The following is a 19884-nucleotide window of genomic DNA, read 5'->3' as shown; positions in this document are numbered from 1 at the left end:
TAGCCTTAAAGTCCTTCGTATACCGGTATTGTAATACTGTTTCATAAGAATTTCGAATGTTTTCTGTTGAGTACATGACTGTAACTGAGAAATTATTTCATTTATTGTCTTTTTGCTAGAGAACTGTGTTAACTAGGACGAATGTAACAACAAAGACTTTATAGATGTAAATTCTTAGCAAATCACACACTACTCATTTGGTCCTAGAAAAAGTAATTGACAGGCGTTTAAGGGAATTTGAAATGCAGAGCATGTCCAAACCCGGAATCTGTCGATATACATTTTGTATATATATGTATTTAATATAATAGAGTCACCGTAAAAAAATTGCGATCGTACATTTATATTGGTATGGTGCTGACATCGATGTCCTTGTCGTCGTCGCCCATATATTTGTCCATGTAATGACTTACGTTATGGTTGATCAATTGTTATGATTTTTTTTTTGAAATATATATTTTAAAATCCCGACTTAAAAACATTATACATCGATGTTTATCCAAAAAAGATGGTTCACCTAGATACAAATATATAGTTTTTGGTAGAGATTCCTCGTACTTTGTAAGAAATAATTCCAAATCATATTCCAGATATACAGAGGAAGATGTTTACAAAATGCTGGAATTTTTAATCGACAACATATTTGTCCAGTGTGGTGGGTGTGTTTTTCAACAAACGGTCGGCATTCCAATGGGAACAAATTGTGCTCTTTTACTTGCTGACCTATTTCTTCACTCTAATGAGGCTGACTTTATAGCTGATCTGATATCTGAAAGAAAGAATATCGTTTGGCTAGATCCTTTAATCCCTGTTTCCGCTATATAGATGACGTCTTATCTTTAAACAATCCTAATTTCGGGGATTTGATACATCGCATCTATCCCAAAGAACTTGAGATAAAGGATACTACAGACACTGTGAAGTCAGCTTCATATCTTGACCTACACTTAGAAAACGACAAACGTGATGGCTTTTCATTCAAAATTGTCAACTTTCCTTTTATCTGTGGCAGCATCCCTGCAGCACCTGCGTATGGAGTGTTCATATCACAACTCATACGTTATGCCAAAGCTTGCCGAAACTACGCAGACTTTTTGTATCGCGCCAGAAATCTAACAAATAGGCTTCTGGAACAAGGTTATGTTGCTACAAGATTGAAGTTTTATGGTCGTCATCATGAACTCGTGGATCGTTAAGGTGTATCCATCTGCACCATGAAAACTGATTTATTCAACGGGTCATAGTTTTCCTTTCCTCGTTTGTCTACCCCGGACTTGTTTCTAGAAAAGCAGATGACGCTTACCCTACCGGCGCACCTGGTCCATGCTTCCAGTTTTTAGTGGAGTGCAAGTTGCTCATTTGCTTTTGTTACTTTGTATGTATGATTTTAGTTACTTTATGTTCTTTGTTGTGTATGTCTGTTTTCCATGTCTGGTCTTTGTCCCTGGATTACATTCTTTTGATTACCGCTATAACCTTGGTTACCTTGATTGCTCTTTAACTACTAAAAGAAGGCTCCTATTTAATTTGTAGTCATGGCCCCAACCATTTTAAAAACAGGGCCATCCATGTAACTGACACAGTACTGTTGGTTTCTGTTAATCTAAACAAAACTGAGAGTCCAGATTTAGAGCAACAAATTTTACCAAGCTAATCTACATAAAGTGAAATGGTCAATCCTTAACATGACATAGCAAATTCAACACATCCATGCATGTACACCTTCAAGAAAGAAGCATTGTAATATGTATATGACTTGTATTATGGTTATGACAAGCCATTGTGGAATTTATCCCCAATTTATTTTACAAAACGTAATGTATGTTCAAATTTACTCTTCGGGTAATATCAGCCTTCATCCATACTTGCCCCTCGTGCAATACCAATCTATGTCTACACTTTTATCCATAACATAATATTGTAATGCCGCGAATGCAAGTTTGGGGAAATGCTTAGTCACACGGGTAGAAGTGTCTGTATCACCGTTCTCAATGTCATATTAGGATCAGCATGAATAACGGCAACCCAGTGTTTTACAATACTGCAAGGCGAAGCCCAATTCGTAAATATCGAATCGATTGGTGGTTTTTACGGTATTAACTGTCCTTGCGGATCTCGCACGACCGCCCCTTGTGTTAATAGATGTCTGTTAGTAGTTGGAGGTAGCAAAGCCCAGCCGTCCGGATACCTGACCGAAGAACTCAGTCACAGTATGTCCTATAGCGGTTGGGCTGCTCTGTTGACGCACTGGCCTACTCCCAGACCCCACGTGGGTCCGAGGGCGTTTCCCCACTCTAACTGTTTGGGAGTACGTAAATGTGAAGAGTGAATTAGTATATACGCCATGAAACCCTTTTATACCCCATGTGACTTAATGGTACATTTCGACCAATCAGAATCGTCTAACGGTACTTGAGCCAACTTCTGGTTTCAATGAAAATAAAGATCTGTGTTTTCTCAACACCTGTCTTTCGACCATTGCAAGCTTATAAAACCATGAATTATTTAAAACTGCATAAGTTTATTAACAAACAGCTCAGTTCAACCATCGTAGATCGTTGACAGGTAACACAGTCACTCCATATTTAATAAATTGGTAAAAGAAGTGCTGACACCCCCCTCCATGTAGCCACGAGGTTTAGTGCTAAATCATATTAATAAAACCCCTTTTACTTTGTTGACAATGGTTCCATATCTAATAACTACTACTATCTATCTTAAATTCGACCTCCTTAACCAGCAACTGCCAATTTGAAATTTGTTTTGTTCAAGATATCCATGATCACTCATGTGCAACAAAAAGGGGGAAGCACAACACGACATTCAGCATGACAATACGTATTATATATTTGCAAAAGTAACGCGTTAAACAATAATGGAAGAAATACTTTTTTTGTCTGCGAAAAGGAGTTCAATATGGCCTTCGTAATTTCTGTATCCGAGTTTCCCGTATTTCTATCACCATATTGAGGGGGGGCTCTTTTTTTTCAAATAAAGAAATCATCAACGAAGGATCTTTTTGGTACACTAATATTTTCAAATGTGTAAATAAATATGTAGACATATACCTTGGAAAAAGTAAGTGTCACATTTGTGCCAGCCGAGTGAATTCATGTAAATTTTATAACTTGGGCGGCTTTACTGGAGTGCGGTATTAATAATATCAACCCCGGGAAACTTACTCAAGGATTACATTTGTACCACATCTCAAGATACAATTTACAATATAAACAATATTTACAATATACACAATATAAATTTGGTAAACTTTTTATTCCTGTAAAACAATCAATGTAAGTTTTTTTTGGTTGGGCTCCAAATGTAGCATAGAATGTAGCAGAGAATTATTGTTTATTGGCATAACCTTCCAACTGAAAACTTATCATGTGTACGTAAAAGAGTCAGTATTGCTCTCCCCATTTGTGTTTTCAAAATAATATGCATTCCTTGACAAAATGGAATGACCAATGACAGCTAAGCTTATGAAAAGTAAGTCTCTTCTATCGAACTAGGAATATATGTTTTGAACCAATAATAACTGTATTCGGTTTGTTATTCCAGAGAATAACACAAAGATAGTCAATGTATCAGGACGTGGCAGAAGCTTCAAAGTCTGGGGGAAAATGGAAGCATAGAAGTTACAGGAAGGTCCACAAGCCTTTCAGATAATTCAAATGATGAAAAGCATCACACAACAACAAAAAAGTTCGAAATCTTTCAAAAAAAAGATCAATATGTAACATGTATGCATGTATATATGCACCAGCAAGAACATACAAGATCGGGTACATAACATATCTTTAATTTGCTTGCATTTTCCATATCAAGATATACCCATTATATAAAACAAATTCTCCCTGTTTTACCACAAAAGAAATAAATTTCAAATTTTAATATTTATTGGTAAATTATTAATACTAAAATCTAGATAAGATGTCCAGAAAACATACTGTAGTTCATGCCATGAAGAACTCCAGAACTCCTGGGATGAAGAATGTATACCGTATCGCCTTTCTTCAATTGAAGTATTGCTTGAAGAGATCCCGCTGTTGACGTGTCAAGGGCTGCGTGACCTCTAACAATAAGATCATTGTTTTTCATCAAATCAAGTTCCAACCAGTTTGTATTTCCAGATATGAAATTGGCAGCCAACTCGTATACACCATTCTCAGGAGCAGTGAACACGCCCGTTTTTACATTGAAACCATTTCTTATATTTGTTAGTACGGTGTTAAATTTTACTATTACATTCGACCCCAATTGCAAATGATTGCCCTTCAACGTGACAAAAAATGCAGGCTTAGGGTTCGATGCCTCTTGTTTTTCCTCAACTGAAAAAAAAAATCATTTTAGTATTGATTTATGTTATCACTATGTACGAGTGGGCTTGGCTGAAAAAGTAACACAGTATTCAGAGTTTACTTCACCCTAGTGGGTCACCTTTTACTTCAGTCTCTAGTTCCGGTAGTTCACATTAAGATATAGTGTCTGCATAACGCATAAATTATATAGTGGTAGGTTACATGTATACATGCCGTTAATGAGACACTTTGTAAATTCTAGGAAAAGTGCTGTGTTCAATTCTTGCAGGTGGTACAGTAAAACTGTTAAACCGAACACATCAGGGCTTTGAAATTGGTTCGATTTGGATACATGTAGGTGTTCTTTTTACCAAGGTTCAAAAGAGTAACTATTGTTGCATACGAAAACAGAAACATTAAAAAAAAATGATCTAAATGTAGCTAGCCGCGATTATAATTGGCTTATGTTCAGTTTTACCTTTTGTGCATTTCATTTTAACCATAACCTTGATCAAATCTTCAAAAACATCTGTGTCTGAAAAAGTTGATTATTTTATTTTATGTACATGTATTTTTTGTGATACAAACATGTATTGATTCAAGGATAAAGCAATAAAAATGTTTAAACACTATATGAAATCATAGTCACACGGATCATTATCCACGTGACGGTGTACTGGTAACAATCTTAAAAAAATATTTCATCGTGCATAATAAAAGCGAGAAATTGCACCACTAACCTGCTTATAGAGCATTTATTTGGTACCATAGCACTTACAAACTTCTTTTAAGAGGATGGCTAATATTATTTAACATACTGTTACAAGTGCTTTTTATTTCAGACACTTTACTTAACAAAACCAAAAATAATATAGCCGATCTCATCTTGTATGTGGAATACATCCTGTATACAAAATGTATGCTTCACTTAGTACTTTATATATACATGTACTTGTATCTATATATCATGATATTTGGGTGATGTACTTTGAATAAGCAGATGTCACCGTATGAAATATTTTCACAGCTTGCATTAGAGTCTAATGGTTTGTCCGATTTCTGATCATTAGTCTTGAAGCTTTTTTACCATTTGTTACACTCTCTAAAGTTTTGTCATCTTGTAAAAGAGTAATCAAGGGAACAATGATTCTAGTGGAAATCAAAAGAATGTAATTTAGAGACAAAGACCAGACATGGAAAACAGACACACACAACAAAGAACATAAAAACCAAAATAATACACACAAAGTAACATACGTAAATGAGCAACTCAGATTTGGTATTAGTACTTTTCTATAAAGTGATTTTTATGTATACCTAGATATAAATGAAAGAAAGATGTATACATTGTATGCGCATCGCAATAAAGTTTGATAGTTATCAGAAAATCTTAAAGATCACTGGATTAAAAATCTTTCATAACAATTTTCTTCAAACATAAAAACACAACATCAACAACAAGCGATATTATGGTGCTATTTGAGTGTCGTAGAGAGAAGATGGTAATTAAAAAAAAACAAACAAACAAATGATTGCTTCCATATGGTGTTGCCACGCTTTGGGACTCTAGAATATGCCCAATAAGTAAATCAAAAATTATTGCCAGATTTACAATACTGTTAGAAAAGGGGGGAATGGGTAATCATTGCAAAATATTAAACTCGCATAACGGACTTTAAGATTATATACTTAACATCCCAATAGCAAATCAAAGGGAGTTCACTCCTTTTCCGCCTAAATAACAGTAACCAGTATTATTTACCTCCTTGTATTATGCTGATAATCAGTATTGTGTTTATAGAGCGCGTTACTTTGTTAATTTATGTTTATAATAAAAAAAAGTAAAATAATAAAATAGTAAATGAAGTATAATACTACAGCTGGATTTCTTGACAGCACAGTTACATGTAATGACATGTGCATGTTTATCATACAAAGTGAGTAACACACATACATTTAACTAATTTCTTTGGTTTATGTAAAAAATAGAAATACAGTGAAACGGTCTAAACCGAACCTCTTTTGCACTTTAAAATTAGTTCAGTTTAGACAGGTCTTCAGTTTAGACAGGTCTTTAGTTTAGACAGGTGTTTCCTTTACCTAGGTTGAAAATACATTTAAATTTATATAATGGGACATTAAAAATATCTGGTTTAGACAGGTTTCGGGATTATTCTGGGTTAGAGAAAGACTGGCTTCATTGTAAAGCTTTTTTTCTGAATACTTTAAAAAATACAATTACATGGCTTTTTGCTCTGCTAAGTAGATCAGATGCATGTTGTAAATTTGTATGTCTTCAAAATCATTCATTTGCTTAACATTACACTAAATAATATTTGGTATACATGTACATTTACTGTTTAAAAATATTAAAAACAATGAATGTAGATTGAGATTCTAAATAAGGACTGAATCTCGTCAAGGACTAGGAGAAAAATAATCTTTTAGCATTGACAACAATTATTTATTTGAAGTAGACTGGTACATTTAGGCTAGAAACCACTAATTCCACTTCCCATAGGCTTCTATGCAAATTTCACAATATTCAATGGCTTCTCTTGACTTTACCTTAACTTTAACCTGCAGAGGACTACATATCAGCATGATTCTACATATGTCAGCTCACAGTCCTCAAAATGGCATGTGGGGTTGGCAGACTTGCAGTGCAGTACTGGTCACCGGAAGTGAAGGGTCTATAAATAGCATGGAAAATCCCAGTGTTTTCACAAGATAGGGTTATATTTAGAAATCATTATGGAGATTAGGCGTCACATCACAAGAAGCAAAATGCACCTATAAAATGTACAGAAATGTTTTTCCTTTCAGAAACTGTTTAAATTTTTTAAATAAGATGAGAACTTTTTTCACAGCACTATGAGGGGTAATTTCTGCGTAGGACTATTTTTGCGTACGTTCCAAATGCTCATTGGCTGAATTGGTGGTCTGTAACCTAAATTTATTAGCTAACGAAGAATGATCAGCAAATAAGTGTTAAACAGGACTAAATAACATATACCCATTCTAATTATCTGATATAATAGGTAAGGCTGGAATAACTTTCAGAGAACTGAAATTTTGTCACAGAATAAGAATCTGTAAGTATATAAGAGAAACTAACTTGTTTGCTAAATATATACACGGTAAGACAATGAAAATGCTTTGATTCTGAAGATATGCCTTAGTTGAGTTATCATTTATAGACACGGAATGCATATAAGTGTCATAGACGAAAACAGAGGTACTTGCTTTGCATGTTTATTTTTTTGAAAGCCTATAAATGGATTTATGTGAATGAAACCATTTTATTTATGGAATTGCTACACCATCTGTACAAAGAAAAAAAAGAGCTTTCACTTCTGTATTTTGGTCAAAGAATTAGTATTAGAGAGGTTACCATAGCGAAATTATTTTTTGTTTAATGTATTTCTGTCGAAACTCTGCATGAAGATGTACATATCAGAATATATAAAGGTTACTTTTGTATTGCTAATAATATTATTTTAACAAACATTGCTACAAACGTTTTATTTTGATTTCTTTCCAAATTGTTTTGTAAACAGACTTAAAAATTAAGTAGCGAGAACTGTAGTGGTGACATTGTTTTTTGTGGCCTGCCTTTATGTAAAGAGTGATAAAAAGAAATAAATCAATGCTGTTACATATGAAGGATTGTGGGAACCGTTGTGATTGAAAGTCAAATTCAATAGATTCATTGAATATTTGTTTTTGTTTCAGGAGAAAATTCAATGACCAAAAAAGTAAAGGAAAACAACTCAAGGAAGTGTTTTAAAACTATGTAACGGTTATATTACTTTATTAGCAAACTAATTATAAACTAAATGATCTTCAGAAAAAGGGGCAAGAATAAATTATTTCATTTAGTTTCATATCAGTACATTATAGTTTTGACTTTCCCTCCTCCGTTAATTTCATTATAGAATAATTAATAACATCTTCCTTTTTGAAAATAAGGAACTTTAAGCAATATTTATTCATTACATCCTGCCAACATTTTACAATTAAATCATCTCCGGCAAAACTCTCTCCTATATAATCCGATTGAGTGTATACAACTGTGTTTGAATTGAAATCCCCATTGAAACCGACAAGTTTGTTTTCGGATACCGCAGCAAATGCACAATCAATGCATATTTTGAAGTAGACAGCAACATTAGTGTGACCATTCCAATCTATATCGCTGTACCTAATTTTCGTTTGTAACGTAAAACAGTCTTCGGGGACAGGAGGTATTTCCGATTTCTTCAGTAGTTGTTTTGGAGCAACAGTTTCTTTATATTTTCGAAACTTACTGGTAAACCACTCGGGATGTTCTAACGGTTTCCGCTGGAGACTACTTCTTACAACTTTAATATATCGGTCTGCCAACAACTGACCGGAAGTAAGATCTTCTAAAGTTGTTCTAAGTATAGTAGATGATGATCCTATTTTGTGTATGGTCTTCGTCAGTTTAAATTTGATTTGATCTGAAAACTTAAACTTATAAATCTCCGGGTTTAAATGCATAACATGCTTAACCCGAGACGTGAAGGAGTCCCGAAGTGTCACTATACGTTTGTAATCCATGAATTTTAAAGATTCCAACTTATATAAACCAGCACCATCGATGAACATCAAAATATTGTAAGGTTTCCAATGATCTAAAATAAAAGAAAAAGTTAATGAGTTCACAAGCAGTTGACAGTTCCATCATTTACTTTTTATACTGAAAGTTTCACTTGTTTCAGGGAAGTAATTGGTGTACAGATGCGCAAACGTACGTGCAGGTTTGAAATAAATCAGAATTGATATAGATCGCATTTATTAATTGTCCATTTGATTCGCATATTATAGTGAAAAGAATTTTGTAGTCAGATTTTCGACATAAAATTTCGGAACACATTTCCAATATCAAAAGAACCCAAGAAGCATTTAACCCCAAAAATTTATCTAGAAATAAAAAAAAATGGATTGAAAAGCATGTTGTTTTTGTTTACATTGCCCATTCCTTTCACTTGAAAACTGCCACAATTAAGTTGTTCATATAAGTTAAAAAATTACATTAAGGGTAATTGGAATGATTTTGATTAAAATGTATTTGACGATTTTGGAAAATGGTTTCAGTTAAATTCGTACAATGTTATAAATGTGTTAGCAAAAAAGTAAAAAAAGATCATCTGCGTGTTAAAGATTTTTTTTATTTATGAACTATAGACTAGTTTCTGGTATATGAAACTTTTATAACAATTTCAATTTAAAATGACCTATAGTTACATGCGATCCGAAACTTCTACTGCCATTCTAAAAATTTGATTTAAAAGTTTTTTTTTTATCTACGTACAGGGATTTAAAATACACCATTCTCACCAATACGTGGTGTTACATGTATCATTTCGATATAAAATATAACATTTAATTACAAAAATAGAATTACTTTCCGAAAAACATTGGCTATCTAAACGCGACTAAAACGAGAACCGCTGTTACAGAGTTGGCTTCAACTCGGGGAACTTGTAGAGCAAGTTAGCATTCAACGAAATACTATTTTCAACTTCTCGATTTTATTTTTTTTATTGCGCCATCTTTTACGCACTCCAATCATCAACAACATAAATTATGTAAAACACGTTCCGACACCATAAAAATACGGATTTACTAAAATGTATTTATCACGGAGCTGGACAGTCATACTCTTACTTAAAATTAACTATTATTTAGAAGAAAATATAGATGAAAATGGATGAACTTACAAAAAGCATGTGCAAAAATATCATCTATTTTACATCCCCCACCGAAATAAAAAAAAAATATATCATTTTTTTTAACATTGAAAATAACAAAATCTGTCTTCTTCTGCAAGGTTTCTACTCCAACCATCTTACATGTATACTAGTATTCAAGAGACTATATTGCGGAAACTTATCATGTAGCAAACTATAGAATTTTAAAAGAATGTAGTTAATCTTTGCAGTCATATGATGTGGTAGTCTACATAAAAAGAAATCACTAGAGTCCTACTCTGATTTTGTAGATAAACGTTCAAAGTGTTTACTCAATATTACATTTATACAGACATTCACACACACTTTCAAATTCCCGGGATTATACAAATTGAGACCAGCCCAAAATGCGTCAGATTCATACAAAACATTCAAAGATATTCAACACAAGGAGCATTACTACTTAAGGTTATTTGTGATTATCAATTTCTGACTACGGACATAGATTAAAACATATTCTGTATGCTACAAAAAAGCTTATCATTCCTATAGCCCTTTAGATGTCACTTAAAAAATATTTCTTAAAAAAACTTCACTACAAATATGATCTCGACAAATAGAATATAAATCCAATGGCACAGATTTAACAAATTAATCTTAAAATAGAAAAAAAAACTTTCATTTAGGAAGATTTTGAAAAGGTTAAACAATGCTCTGAAGCATTTGGAAGACAAGTTAACAATATTCAAAATTGTAAATATATGTACCGTTTAGAAAATCATCTTGAAATACTTTCAACCCTTTCCAAATTAACATGAAGACATTACTTGGTGTCGAAACGTAAAGAAAAAAAATATTTACAACCTGTTTAAAATACGAAGCATTAAAATTAAAGTTCATAAAGCAATAGTCCACATTATCAATAGTTTACCAATCATATGACTTCTGCAATTGTCCATATATAACTATCAAAATTACACAGGCATTTTAAAAGTCTCACAGGAACGAAACCGACCATGTGATAAATCTCACAGGTATACACAGTCCATAAGAAATTCCGATCTAAACTATGAGATAAATCTCACAGATATGCACATTCCATAAATCAAAGTACTATCTGAAGTATGAGATAAATCTCACAGGTATGCAGCCCATAACAAATTACGATCCAGACTATGAGATAAATCTCACAAGTTTGCAGCTAATGGTGTTATCTTTCAAATACAATACTGGATAAACATTAATTCACTGGAGAGTTGTTCAACAGTAATAATTGTAGAAAACAAAGTACAAAAAAAAGGACCATGAGCTCAATCTCACAAACATATTTAATGTCAAATGTATATCACATTGTATCACGACACTGCAAGATGAATCTTACAAGTGATACGTATAGGCGTTTACGGAAAACGGATAATACTACGACATGAATCTGATTAGTAGATAATTTATAGAGATTTTCATTTTTACAATCCGTTTCACTTTCATCGACATGAGCAAATCTACAGGTGGCACTTATTTTCGTTCTCCCCGGGGGTTGTGCCTCTGATTCCCCGGAAACCTCTGGTTTCCCTCATTCCTTATACACTGAGAAATAAGATGACCATTTTGACCACAAAGCCTGCATTTATTATCATTATTTACATTACTTTGTTCATTCCAATTACATGCCCCTGCAAAGTGGCCTGGTGCGTTACATTTTCTACAAAGACCATTATCAGCAAAATTCTGGTTTTCTGATCTAAATGTTTGACGTGATTGACGGAAATTAGGGCTTGGTGGTTGATTGGAAGGCGGCAAAGTTTTGGCTGATGAATTTGTACCCATATTTGCGATAGCCTGTGCAATTTTGTCAATTTGACCTTGAAATTCAGTCATAATGGACGATTTCATCGCTCCCAACTCTTTTGGACTAACATGTTGGTTATTGGTTTTTGAACTTACCGCTGCAACTAAGGGAGCGTTGTCTTCCCTATAACCGTATGCCTCGCCCATTTTGGCCGCAGAAAGAGCATTCGTACTATCGGCATGATTTCCTGCCCGAACAAAAAATGCCAACTTTTCGGGTAGACCTTTAATGAACTTAATTAAAATTTCATTGTGCATAAAAATCATCTAGTTGTTGTCCTTTCGACAATTTTATGGTATCAAATAATTCAGATTCTAACAATAAATTATGTAAATTTTGTAAATTTCCATTTATGTACTGGGCCTTAAAAGTTGTAAAAAATGTGTTCCATGAGTTTTCTTTTCAGCAACTAATGTGTTGAACCATGTCAGTGCAGGGCCAGTCAGGTGTAAATGAAAAGCAGCTAATTTTCGCAGACCATCCTCTGGGGAAATATTATGAACAACTGCAAACGATTCAAACTCAGAAATAAATTGAAGTGCGTTTTCGTGAGGGTATCCACAAACTTTTCTGCAATTTGTAAACACTGTTTATTGGTAAATGAATGGGTTGGACTAAAGGTTGATGATGGTAGTTGTGTAATAATATGTTTGGGGTCTCAGGAGATAAAATGTTTTCATATGCTCCAAAACTGTCGGTGTGTTCAGGTGTTTCCAAATTTTTAAACAATAGGTTTGGTGTTTTCATGACTTCCAAAAATATCGTTGAGCTCGGATGGTGTTAAATTTTCAAACAAATTTGGGATACTGTCTCTGGAATTTTTAGAATTTTCGCGGAGGTTTAATGGGGAGTCAGAATAATCATGTATTGGTGATGATTGACGATTAAGCAAATAATCTATATCGTTGGCAAGTTCTGTATTAATCTCATTATATCGTATGACATCTTCGGATAAAATTGAATCATTGTCACTATCAGCTGACATTTACTAAATCTATACAATGCAGTGAGATGAATCTCACTTACAAAAACGACAAATGAAATGAGTCAATACCTACTATTACAATGAGATTAATCTCACATGTAATATGACACGTGGTTTTCGACCCGGTGTACCTCTTGTTTTTTTCTTTGACCAGGTTTGCTATGACTTTTATATCATCACAAACAGTTGATACTCCAAAATACATCGTTTTTCAGGTTCCCCACCATGTTACAGAGTTGGCTTCAACTCGGGGAACTTGTAGAGCAAGTTAGCATTCAACGAAATACTATTTTCAACTTCTCGATTTTATTTTTTTTATTGCGCCATCTTTTACGCACTCCAATCATCAACAACATAAATTATGTACAACACGTCCCGACACCATAAAAATACGGATTTACTTAAATGTATTTATCACGGAGCTGGACAGTCATATTCTTACTTAAAATTAAATATTATTATTCAGAAGAAAATATAGATGAAAATGGATGAACTTACAAAAAGCATGTGCAAAGATATCATATATTTTACACCGCTATTAGATATAATACCAGCTAAATTCTTGTAATGTTTAGTTTTCAAGACACCCAAAACATAACAGCAATGAAAAGCATTTTCGGAATATTAGCAATTTCTTCGATTTTTAACAGGAAATATACATGATGATTTTCATAATCATAATCTAACTGTACCGATATTTGATGTCCAATTTGAATAAGATTCAAATGGCCCATAGATTAAGAGATTTAAAAAATTCCGAATCTATTACTTTCCTCGCTGTTTATTATCAAGTGCTATTCTTAGTAAGAATCAGGCACTGAGTGAATCATGGTGGAAAGGAAAACCAAGTCTTATAATTTTAACTCAAACTGTTATCTGCAATGTAGAAATGACAATCATTTCTTTTTAAGTTACAGTAATTCGAGGTATAAATTATATGAAATGCATTTCAATTTCATCATTAAAGGGAGATAACTCATTCCCCCATCATTCTATTGTAACTTTGAACACTCTTTTGTGGATCCTCTGATACTTCTATGACTAACGAACTGTCAACTTGTTTTCAACAGACCGACCATAAAATAAGTGCCCACAATGTCAAAGTCTCTGTTTTTCTGAGGATGATTAATTCTTTTAAACTTTTGCCTGATTTTTACAGATTCCAGCACTTAATTTCCAACAATGCGTCAAAAGGTTGAACGTAAAAACCATCATCATACCAGATTCATAGTCTGCAAAGCTGTATGGGATGGCATGGGCCATAATGACAGTTCGGTCACTTTCATCTTGGACAATTTCGTATGCCATTTCTAAAAGTAAAAATTGATATAATATAATGACAAATTTGCGTAGTTTGATATAAGTAAAATAAGTCGTTTCATACTCAGAAATATACTAGATTATCAAAAATATATTCAAACCTATTAACAAGTAGTAGTGAAAAAAATATTTCATCAAAGCTTAAAAAAGATGGAAAAAATCAGATTCTTAGTATAAAAAAATATTTCCAGCACACTGTCAAACGAGAGAATTGAAAAGTGGCTGATCCAGAAAGGGGGTGCAAGGAGTTGACACCCAATTTTTATTAGAAGATTTGTTATTTCATGTGCAAAAATAACAAACAATGGCAAAATAGCACCCCCTCCCATTTTCTGAGAAAACACGACTGGCACCCCTCCTTTCAAAAATATCTGGATCCGCTCTACTCCAGCAGTGCTAAAGGTTGTCTGGCAAGCTATTTTCTGACTTGATGCCATCCTAACCTTTAGCATCTGACATGTTGAAAGCCATCGCACATGTTAATTAGCTAAACATGTGTTTTAAAATACTTTAAGTCTTTTATTTACATAAAGTTTAACCCACCGGAAATCAAACGATAAAAATCCTAATTTTTTGTTAAATACCTAGAAAACATTTGTAACGAAGACAGTTATCAAAATGACCATCCATTTTAAATATGGTCACTAATTTTACGGAATTTCAAAGAACGTCGGAACGAGCGGAATGCAATATTGTGTCACAAAAGTCAATTTTGTATGCAAATTATTTTACAGAATCCTTTGGATATGCAAATGCATTCAAAATGTGCAGTATCATGTGCACGTGTGTTACAAACTTAAAGCATTCACTGCAATACAGTGGATAAGGTACGATTGTGCACGGTTATAATAAAGCACATTAGTGAAAGAAATATCGGATATCGTAATCGTAATTCACTGCAATACAGTGGATAAGGTACGATGGTGCACGGTTATAATAAAGCACTTAGTGAAAGAAATATCGGATATCGTAATCGTAATTCACTGCAATACAGTGGATAAGGTACGATTGTGCACGGTTATAATAAAGCACATTAGTGAAAGAAATATCGGATATCGTAATCGTAATTCACTGCAATACAGTGGATAAGGTACGATGGTGCACGGTTATAATAAAGCACTTAGTGAAAGAAATATCGGATATCGTAATCGTAATTCACTGCAATACAGTGGATAAGGTACGATTGTGCACCAAAATGAGCCATGCCACAAAAGGAAGGATAGGTGGACTTTGATGTTTGGACATAAAATAAGGCATACCCAAAAAAGTTTGTGGAGTCTAAGTTGCTCATTTACTTTTGTTACTTTGTATGTATGATTTTAGTTACTTTATGTTCTTTGTTGTGTATGTCTGTTTTCCAAGTAACATGGGTGTGAAACCATCACTGATATTGGAGGCAAGTTCTCGATACATGCCAGGATAAAAACCTAGTTGTAGCTAATACTATCTCCCAAAACAAAAATATTTTCCTGGAAATCACCATGTGAGAGAACTGTCAATAAGATTGACTACATCATCGTCAATGGTAAATGAATAAGATCTTTGATGGACGTCAAAGTATATAGTTACTTTGAAGTGGCAACTGTAAAACTAAAGCTCAGAAAGAACAGGGCAAGTCAACCAACAAAGAAACTAGATATTCCTAAGTTAAGACCAGAAGACAGCAAAAAATGTTAAATGTGAATGGGAAAATATTTAAAAAAAAAAGCCAGACTATGTAGAAACAGTACCTGGAAAAAAAAACATAGTCAAAGACTCAATAACATCTAAAATTTTTGAAAGAAAAAATTAAGTACGAGCACACTCCAGGACAAATTACAACGGGAATGCGAGGAGGCTGGCAACGAAATGGAATAGAGTGCAAAACAAAACAAGGAACTGACTTGAAAAATAGCAAATGAGCCTAGAACAGCTGCTGCTGAAGTGGAAATGGTCAAATTGTACAAGATCACTAAGAGAATACGCAGAAACAAAACACAACCATCGCCAATGTAAAAAAGAAACGGGGAAATATTCTTAAACACAACAAGCTGATAGATGAGTCCAACATTTTAAAGAGGTACTTAACCACCCTGAACTTAACTAATGAAATTGCTGACATTGAATCAGTAGAAACGCTTAATTGAAACTGAAGTAAGGGGGATAATTTTATTGCTAAATAGAGAAAAGAACTGACCTTCGAACAAAGTCAAAAGCACTAACAATTCTCAAAAATACCTGGAAAACGACACCATACCAAAAGACTGCACACAAAATTTCAAAGATTGTTATACTACCTATGAAATAAGACCTTCAAGTATGCGACAACTGGCGAGGTATCATCCTGTTGTCAACAGCCAGCAAAATCTTCTGAAAAGTACTTCTTTTTATAATTGAAAAAAAGAAATAGACAAGGAATTGAGAGAAGAGCAAGTAAAAGAGGCTGTGTTGAGCAAATGTTTACTCTGAGAAACCGCATCGAACAGAGCATAGAGTGGAACAGTCTTTTATACAAATATATCAATTTTATCGATTTCAAGATGATTTTGACAGCGTTAACAGTGAAATAACAACATTATGGACAACTACAGAAATATTTTACAATTATAAAGAAATTTTATGAAAAATATGCAGCACTATAATTAACAGCAGCACATCTGATTGGTTTCAAGTAGAAGAATAAGGAGTGAGACAGGGATGCGTTATCTCCCATATTCTATCCTTTGTTACAGTTGATTAGGTAATGAGGCAGTCAATACCAGACAAGCCAAGAACAATTCAATGGTACTTGCTATCACACTTCGACGATCTAGATTATGCTGGCGAACTAGCCATACTTTCAAATACCTTAAACAGCATACAGGAAAAATAAAACTGACTGAATATATTTTCCAACAAGACAGAACTTCACATCAGTACAGAAAAACAGAATCCATAAAAAAATAAATTAGGAATGCAAGTCAACATAGAATAAAATGATTATGTCGAAGAGTTAACATACATAGGAAGCTTAATCAGCACAGACAATGATACCCAAAAGGACATCACAGCTAGAATAGGGAAGGTACGGACTGCTTTTTCGATCACATCTAATCTGAATGTCGAACCTATATTCTCTCAAAACAATCATCAAGCTTTTCAACAGCAATTTGAAATCTGTTCTTGTAGATGGAGAACAAGATAAAGTGAATTGATAAAAACTGAAAGCTTCTACCACGGATTTCATTGAAAAGTTTTCTGACCTATAAAGATCCCAAACGTTGACTTGTTTAAGAAATCCAACTGCCGAACCATCAACATAGAAATTAAAAAAAAGAGGTATGAGATGGCTAGGTTATGTGTCAGGATTGATCAGCAGCGAATACCAATTGTCGCCCTAAGATGAATTCAATCTGGAAGAAGAAAACTTGGCAGGCCAAGAACACGGCGCAGAACATTCGAGAGAGCTACAATATAAAGAGCCCGCATGGGGGAGTGGCACAGAAGCTGGCAAAGGACAGACATAAGTGGAGAGAAACTATTGTAGCCTCATCTCTCACCAAAGACGAAGAGGAATAAATACGCTACCGAGTAGTAAATATTTTACCGCAAAAATTTGCAGTTATATATCGTTGTGATGCTCGTCGTTAGGATTTATTTGTCCGTCCGTCCGTCATTCAAACTTTGCACATCTCAAAATACTGTCACCATTTTTTTCTGGAAAAATGTGCGAATTTTTCTTTGCTATTTATGTGAGGTTCCCTTCGATTTTTTAAAAAATTATATTACATTTTGTGACATTAGAAACTGATTTTTATATTTAAATAACTACTAATATTAGAAACTGATTTTTATCAGTTATATTGTTTTCACTTTAAGTTTACTTTTATGTTGCTGGAGTATATTGGGCCAATTATGTCGCTGTATCAGTGTATAATATTTTGGGGCCAGCCTGCAGCATGAGCTATGGTGTTCAGGTTTCTTCGTCATTCATTGAACACGAACAGGTGGCCTTGAGCTGACATTTTTCATCCTGGTGGGGTTGTTGTCTCTTTGTCATATTCACAATACATATTCTCGTTGTATTTATTGAGAACCATGTTTTTTGAAAAACAAGTGAAGTGAATTTAAAGAAATTTTCAATAACAGTACCCAACTTAATCCTTTCTCAAAAATAAAAAAAATTGAGTTGCTTGTATTTACACAACTAATTGTGTGCTTTTGTATTCTTTCAGATAGAAAAATACAGTTGGAATATCAAGGTAAGAACTACAGGATAGGGGGTTCATTCTTTTAGATATGCTGCATCCACATTTGTATACTATATAATAATTTACCTCAAAATTTTAGGGAAGGAATGTCTAGATCACTTTAAAAATTTGATGAATAAGTGGGAGGGTGAGGCATGTCTATATGCACTTTTTAAACGTAAGAGGAAGGTCGCTCAGATCTGTTTTTGTTTATTTTAAATTTGTTTTTATCTGCTTCGTATTGTTTAAAGCTGCTTTATGCTGGCTTGTCTATGGCTATGCTATGTATACTCTTTATGTTGTCCTGTCTATGACCATGATATGCATGCCTAGCTTTATGCTGTCTTGTCTATGGCTGTGCTATGCATGCTTCTAGCTCAACATTGTCTGGTATATAACTATGCTATGCATACTCCTAGCTTTATGTTGTCTTGTCTATGACCATGCTATGCATACTCTTTATGCTGTCTTGTTTATGACCATGCTTTGCATGCGCCTAGCTTTATGTTGTCTTGTCTATGACCATGCTATGCATACTCTTTATGCTGTCTTGTCTATGACCATGCTTTGCATGCGCCTAGCTTTATGCTGTCTTGTCTATGACTGTGCTATGCATGCACCTAACTGAATGTTGTCTTTTCTATGACTGTGCTGTGCATACTGCTAGCTTTTTTATTGTCTTGTCTATGATGCTTCTATATTTATGCTGTCCTGTCTATGACTATATTATACATGTTCTAAGCTTTAAGTGTTGCTTAATTGTTTTATGTCTGGCTATGTATTACACATTTGTTTGCATGTGCTAATTATTTCCATTGTTTATGTATGCATGTCGGTTTCAAAAGCTCTCTCTAGCTTATGCTTATTGTTATTCATGTGTACCGACTCTTTAAATTTATATAAATATTACTTCACTTAACTTGTGTGGTTGTTTTCTTTTTTTATTATTGTTGTTGTCACAAACTACATATATAGACTGTTTTATGACCAAAATAAAATTTGAACTTGAATTTATACCGCGTGTAATTCAACACACACGAACTAGATTAGTGTGTCGTCTACCTATTGTGTGTATATACAATGTATTTTCTTTTGTGCGTATGACACCAATAAAGCTACATGTAAATTGTTCCATTTAGACATACCTTTAGTTTTACGAAGAAAATGCTTAATATTAATCCACCACTTGATATTTTATCGTTCTATATTTTCACCTGTATTCATACATAATTTATATGTTATCTAAATTATATGAACTTCAACTATGTATGTATTACGCTATATCAATGTTGCATCAGCATATTCTATATATAGTGTCAGCTTTCTGTACCTATAAAATGCAAAACGAAATAGAAACTAAATAAAACGAAACGCAACTATTCAAAACGAATCGAAACGTAATCTATAATTTGCGAAACGAAACGAAGAAAATGTACGTGAATTGTAACTATATACACATATATGTATTTGATATAAATCTTTCGATATATACAGCGATAAAAAT

The 19884-nt window shown here is 33.6% G+C and overlaps 1 protein-coding gene across 4 annotated transcripts; it reads right to left on the bottom strand.

Annotated features, from left to right (window-relative positions):
- Positions 1 to 3881: 3881 nt before the first annotated feature.
- LOC148611836 (complement C1q-like protein 3) lies at positions 3882 to 19699 on the bottom strand. 4 transcript variants are annotated; one of them, XM_088592750.1, is made up of 4 exons: positions 19526 to 19699; positions 14073 to 14162; positions 4780 to 4836; positions 3882 to 4331 (listed from the first exon to the last, which is right to left on the bottom strand). In XM_088592750.1, exons 2-4 carry the CDS (start codon positions 14158 to 14160, stop codon positions 3925 to 3927), a joined length of 552 nt encoding a protein of 183 aa, XP_088448876.1. In that variant the 5' UTR covers positions 14161 to 14162; positions 19526 to 19699; the 3' UTR covers positions 3882 to 3924. The 4 variants fall into 4 exon arrangements, with proteins under 4 accessions (XP_088448876.1, XP_088448877.1, XP_088448873.1 ...); XM_088592751.1 differs by lacking the exons at positions 14073 to 14162; positions 19526 to 19699 and adding an exon at positions 5120 to 5248; XM_088592747.1 differs by lacking the exons at positions 3882 to 4331; positions 4780 to 4836 and adding an exon at positions 8099 to 8959.
- Positions 19700 to 19884: the final 185 nt, after the last annotated feature.

Source organism: Perna viridis, chromosome 7, assembly GCF_037379345.1.
Source record: "Perna viridis isolate PV_CMFRI_1.1 ecotype Kerala chromosome 7, ASM3737934v1, whole genome shotgun sequence".
In the NCBI taxonomy this organism is placed as follows: Eukaryota; Metazoa; Mollusca; class Bivalvia; order Mytilida; family Mytilidae; genus Perna; species Perna viridis.
The sequence above is the reverse complement of the archived record's forward strand: the minus strand, read 5'-3'. Positions and strand labels throughout refer to the sequence as shown.

Coding starts and splice junctions, on each gene's coding strand:
- LOC148611836 (XM_088592747.1), bottom strand. CDS start 14,160: ATGGCATACGAAATTGTCCAAGATGAAAGTGACCGAACTGTCATTATG. Junction 8,960..14,072: donor CTTTGCAGACTATGAATCTG/GTATGATGATGG, acceptor CTTTTATTTTAG/ATCATTGGAAACCTTACAAT.